General features: G+C 49.8%; 1 protein-coding gene across 1 annotated transcript in view; it reads left to right on the plus strand.

Annotated features, from left to right (window-relative positions):
* The window catches only part of NSF (N-ethylmaleimide sensitive factor, vesicle fusing ATPase), a 72,233-nt gene that overhangs the window by 29,351 nt on the left and 36,896 nt on the right, over positions 1–5,986 (plus strand). Inside the window, exon 8 of the mRNA XM_057386266.1 lies at positions 2,299–2,454. Coding sequence (XP_057242249.1) covers positions 2,299–2,454 — 156 coding nt within the window. The remainder of the gene's footprint in view (positions 1–2,298; positions 2,455–5,986) is intronic.

Genomic DNA, 5,986 nt, shown 5'->3' on the forward strand with positions numbered 1-5,986 from the left:
AGGGACACCTGCTGTTCCTTTGGCTGCTCCTTTACTTCCCAGTATTACTGGTGGGTGATTCCAAGCTCCAGCTCCCTCCCTTGCTGATGGTGTGGCTTTGATTCTTCTCTGCCTGTCATTCAAGGCTGAACAGACACATCTATTTTTCTTTTTTTCTTATTTTTCTTCTCTGTTTCGTTCCTTCCTCCCAGAGTTCRTGAATTAAGGAAACTCCTCCCTTTGCTGCTGCTCTTCCACAGATCAGGAGGCTGCTGGGGTGGGGCTCAGGGTGAACCATGAGGTTTGTTTTTGCAGGAGGCTTTGGAGCACAGCTCAGCCTGGCTGTGAGTGCTCAGTGCTGTGTTTGTTACAGGAATGAACCATCTGAGGGTAGCAGCCCCTTAGCAGAGGAGAATTCAGCTGCAGGAGTTTGTGGAAGGTGATGCCTTCATGGACTTATCTAAATCAGAGACAGAATTGAGAGAATCCAAAGCAGTTGTGTTGATTGCAGGGCCTTCAGGTGCATCCAGTGCAGTCCCACCCCACAATGGACAATGGCTCACGGGTTTTTCACCCTTTCTCACTTTTGTCCATTTGCACATCGGGATTTGCTGAATCCTCCAATTGCAGCTGCAGCCAATGCAGTCATTGACTCCAAGTTGGCTCCCCCCAATTCTCTGTTGTTTCCATCTCTTGGGGCCTGGCCCAGGGAGGTGTCCTTGAGTTTGGGGCTGCAGAGGAATTGTTTTGTGTRAAAATGGGAGAGCAGGAGCTSRGMACTGTCTGWGGAGTSTGGAGTTAAACACTGAASAATYMCAGGGKTACAGAGACGTGGAAAYAGAGAAAYTGAAATCCTGAGGSATCAATGGGGCTGRGGTTTKGTGCTGCCCTGAAGGGCCACGTTCCCTTCAGTGTGGGGCTGGGACAATACCCTGTGATTTCCCTCCTGGCACCTGTAGGGTTGAGGAGTGCTCCTGTGGATTTGGGATAGGGACCCATCCCCAGGATTCTGTTTCATTGTCCTCAGACAACACAAAAGAGCTGCTTGTGCCTCGATTTACTTCTGTCAAATTGGTGCTTCATTTAATCTCCTCATTGATCTGAGGCAGAGCTGCTCAGTGCTTTGTTGGGCTCTGGGGAATTGTAAAGTTCTGAATAATTAAATTGTGAGAGAGGAGATGAAAGTGAAGTGAGTGTCACTGAGCTCTGCCTTCACTAAAGGGCCTGCATTGTTTCAATAGAGAAGAATTGTAATAATTCTTTAAAAAGCCAATTCTATTCCTTTATTTAGCATAAAACTGTGTTACAAAACCAACAGATGAGGTTTTAATCCGCTCTGCCAGGATTTTACTGTGCTGAGGTGCAGCCAGAAGGGGGGAGTGTAGGCCAAGCTCTGTGGGARCAGCAACAGACCTGTCTGAGGGGTCTGGAGTCTTAAAAATAGGATAATAAACACAGGGGAGCTGTGGATGGGTCTCCCTGCAGGGCTGTGGGTGCTCTGTGTCCCAAGGGCTGTCTCTCACCCAGAGCCACGTTCCTGCTGCTTTGTTTTGCTGCCCTTGGACCTGAAATATTGATTCCAGATGTGTTTAGAGCAGGGTTAAAGAGCCTCCTTCAGCTGACACAGAGCTGCTGTTTGCTCATTCATCGTCTGCCTCAACGTGGAAGAGTTTGTGGGACAGAGCAGCAAAATGCACCTTGTTGTTTGGCAGGATTGGATATTGGGAAGGAATGGCCCTGTGAGGATGATGAGGCCCTGGCACAGGGTGCTCAGAGCAGCTGAGGCTGCCCATGGATCCCTGGCAGTGCCCAAGGCCAGGCTGGACACTTGGGACAGTGGGAGGTGTTCCCTTCCAGTGGAAGTGGAACTGGAGCAGTGAGCTGCTGCTCGAGCAGGAGGGGATTGGAAATTCAGGATTGAGGAGGATGCAGGACAAAGCCATTGTCATCCCAGGTGGCCTGGACAGGGTTGGATACTCTTCTGGCAGCAGCTGGGTGCTCACTGGGCACTCTGGGTGCTGAGGTTATGTGGGTCCAGGGGCACCAGCCTGAGTGAATTTGTGACAGGGAAATCTGCTGTGGGTCCTTCAATACAAATGGGAGCAGCACCTGGCTGGAGAAACCCCTGAACTGTATGGTTGGAAGGCTGGGAAAAATCATCCCCCAGGCTGGGTCTCTGGGTCCTGTCCTCATGTCCTTGTCACAGGCCAGTGTTTGAAACTGAGCACCAGGTTCTGAGCTGTTCTGGTGTCTGTGTGTGATGGGATTCTGAAACTGCTGAATGATGATTGGATTGAAACTATTCCTTGGGTTTTGCAGGGAAATCAAAGACCAAGGARAACCGGCAGTCCATCATCAACCCAGACTGGAATTTTGAGAAAATGGGCATTGGAGGCCTGGACAAAGAATTCTCTGATATATTCCGAAGAGCTTTTGCTTCTCGAGTTTTCCCACCTGAAATTGTGGAGCAGATGGGTGAGTAGAGCCTGGAGGAGTGTGGCTGGGGCACGGGGCAGGTTGGCCCTGGTGGGTGAGGCTGGACATGGCTGAGATCTTTGTGGTGCTGCAGTTTTTGGGGGATCCAACAGACCARCAGAGCCTCTTCTTACCCTGATGCTGCCAAATGTATTTTGGGCTCTTGTTACTTGGCTGGGGAAGGGGGACAAACCCACCACAAACACTCAGCCCTGCACGTGGGGTGTCTGAAGGAGTGGGATGAATGGTTTCACTGGATACTGTTCTGGTGGAACTGGAACTGGGGCTCTGAGCAGCCTGGAATGRTGGGAGGTGTCCCTGCCCATGGCAGGGGTGGAATGARATGAGCTTTARGGTSCCTTCCAACYCMAACCATCCCATGATTCTGTGAAAYTCTCCCTCCTTCACTGCTTCATTTATGACACTTCTCCTCTTCCTCACTGCCTGGCTGTGACCTGTCCCTGCAGGGAGGAGGAGGAGCAGGGTCACTGCTGTGGATAAATGAACCATTCCATGATTCTGTGAAACTCTCCCTCCTTCAMTGCTTCATTTATCCATAGCAGTGACCCTGCTCCTCTTCCTCACTGCCCGGCCATGATCTGTCCCCGCATCTCAGAGGAAATTCTCTCTCCGTGCTCCTGCCATAATCTCTGTTCCATCCCCATTCTCCTGCAGCTGCACCATGAACACTGTCCTCCCCCTGTCCTCCCCCAGTAATCCCAGTATGGGCTGTGAGTGCTGCTGGTCAGGTTTGAGGCACTGGGGAGGACGCACAGGCCGTGGCACGTCCTGCAGTCTGCAAAATAAAAGTGCAGATTCTAAATATAACCTCTCTTTTTGGGTTGAGGGGRGGAAAGGCAGTCCCAGTACTTGGTAAACATGTGCTGGCAGGCAGATGAATGGTTCAGGGTTGAATTTTTAGTCAGCAGTGTGCAGCTGCAGGTGTCTGCTTCTGTCACAGGACGTGGYCGGGGATGTTCTGGCTGCTCCTTGTTCTTGGATATAATCTCTGTGGGTTTGTATTTGAACTTGGAATCCATAGCTCTGTAATTTCCGTGTGTGTTTATGTTTCTGATCCACCTTCCCTCTCCCCACAAATGAAGCAATCAGGATTTTGATTTCCAAACAGATTTCCATCAGGAGACACATCCTGTTTGTGTGGAATGCATCTGCTTCCAGTGCCCGTGGAATTGATGCAAAATAAACTTCCCTGTGATGTGCCTTTGGTCATTTSTCAGGGATTTGGGCACGTATGGAGGAGCTCTGGAGGAACCCCAGGGYTGGGTCCAGCTGGTGCCTGATTCTCTCTCTCCTGCCTTTTATTTCCTAAGAGCTGAAGCTTTTGGGGGATGCTCTTGGGTCTCTTGGGTTTTGTGGCTGTGAGCAAGATACAACTTCTCTGCTTCTGCTTGAGAACATAAAAYGCTTAAATTTGTTAAATATTGAACTGCTCTGCAGAGAGAAGAGRTAATAGAAATGGTGCTGGCTGTGGAAAGAACAGCTTTTACCCAGAGGCACTGGGGTCCAGCTCAGCACTGCTGCTGACAGCCAGCCTCCTGTACTTGAAATACTTTTACCTTTTGAAGCAATAATTGTGTGTATTCATGAAGTCTTCCCATGGAGACCGGCTGGGAGAGCTGGGGCTGTTCAGCCAGGAGAAGAGAAGGCTCTGGGAAGATCTTAGAGCCCCTTCCAGTGCCTGGAGGGGGCTTATAAAACAGAGGAGAGTGATTTTTTACATGGACAGATAATGATAGGACAAGAATGGGAATGATTTTAAACTACAAGAGGAAAGATTTAGGTTAGAGATTAGGAAGAAATTCTTCCCTGGAAGGGTGKKGAGGCCCTGGCACAGGGTRYCCAGAGAAGCTGTGGCTGCCCCTGGATCCCTGGAAGTGCCCAAGGCCAGGCTGGAYGGGGTTTGTAACACCCTGGGACAGTGGGAGGTGTCCCTGCCATGGCAGGGGTGGCWCTGGGTGGRCTTTGAGATTCCTTCCAACCCATTCCAGGATTCTCTGACTCTGTGGTTGCAGTCTGGAATCCTTGGCTGTGACCACATGTGAAGGTTAAAGAGAACTGGTGTTGCTTAATAAARGAAGACAAAGATTCTGTGAGGGGCCACTGGTATTTGGATTACCCTGGGCCATGAATTAAAGGTGTGCCCCATGAAATGACATTAAATACAAATACCCTTACTGTGCATGTTTACAGCGAGACTGCACAAAGAGACATTTTTCAGGGAAGAAGTTGGACTGGGAGCAGAGCTCCTGAGCTCTGATTAACCCCAGGGCTAAAGAGCTTATCTGAAATTTGAAAAAAAAACCAAAAACTTTCTGACATTCATTCACTTTGCCTTAGTTATGACTTGCTCTTAACTATATTTCAGATCTGAAATGTCAGCATGACAGCTGTTCACCTTTGTGAATAATTTATTGGGAAAGGAAAAGAAGGAATTTGCTTGCTCCCTGGTGYTGCAGTGCTCACCCAGTTGTGTTCTCTGCTCCCAGACTGCAGCTTTCACGCCAAATGCAATAAATATTTCTGTCCATAACTGCACAGAGGCTCTACAGACTCTTCCAGCATTGCTTGCAATTTGTGTGTGGTTTATCCAACTTCCAAGGAATGTCCTGGGTTTGGAGCACATAAATCAGTGTTAGTTAACCACGTCATCTGGGGGGGAAGATATTGCTCTGATGGCACAAGGTTTGKTTTATCCAGGAGCAGGAATGTCAGATCAGCCCCAGCTGGGCACTGACCCTGCCCAGGCTCCCTGCCCAGGGACTTCTCCCATCCATGGATCTCCCAGCCCTGCTGTGGTGGCTTTGGGTTCTCATGGCTCTGTAGGGARCTAATACAGTTGGAAGCAAAAAATCCTGTTAACAAAACCAGTTTATAGGGTCAGTGTTCAGCTAGATCAGCTCCTTGGTTGGTGTGATGTGACGGAATCCCAGAATGGTTTGGGTTGGAAGGGACCTTAAAGCCCATCCAGTGCCACCCCTGCCCTGGCAGGGACACCTCCCACTGTCCCAGGCTGCTCCAAACGCCATCCAGCCCAGCCTTGGACACTGCCAGGGATCCAGGGACAGCCACAGCTTCTCTGGGCATGCTGTGCTATGGCCTCACAGGGAACACTGACAAATACTTGAGTCCTGATAATCTTGTGGCTGCTGAATGGAATGAAATCCTTACCTGGAGGAGGCTTGAGGAAGCTCTGGAAGCATTGTGGTTCTTCCCTGGCAGGAATGACACTGCTGAGGAAGGAGCTTCACACCTGGGGCACTGGTGGAGGGAGGTACCAGTCACATTCTCCCTGAGCACAGCCTTTCAAAGCCCTCCTCCTTTCCAAGCCTGTCAGGATGTCTGTGCCATCCAGCTCCTGTGTCACTCTGTGGTGAAGAGGGCCTGCCTTTGCTTACTCTGCTGCACTTCAAAACTTCCTCTTGCTCCAGCTAAAGCTTCTCTGTTTATTTGATAAATGTTATGTTTTTTTCCATCCATGGTCAATGCTGGCTTTTCTGCTGAGACTTGAAAT

The sequence above is a fragment of the Malurus melanocephalus genome, unplaced genomic scaffold, assembly GCF_030028575.1.
Source record: "Malurus melanocephalus ecotype Western Australia unplaced genomic scaffold, MMel_1.1 scaffold_943, whole genome shotgun sequence".
NCBI classification, from domain to species: domain Eukaryota; kingdom Metazoa; phylum Chordata; class Aves; order Passeriformes; family Maluridae; genus Malurus; species Malurus melanocephalus.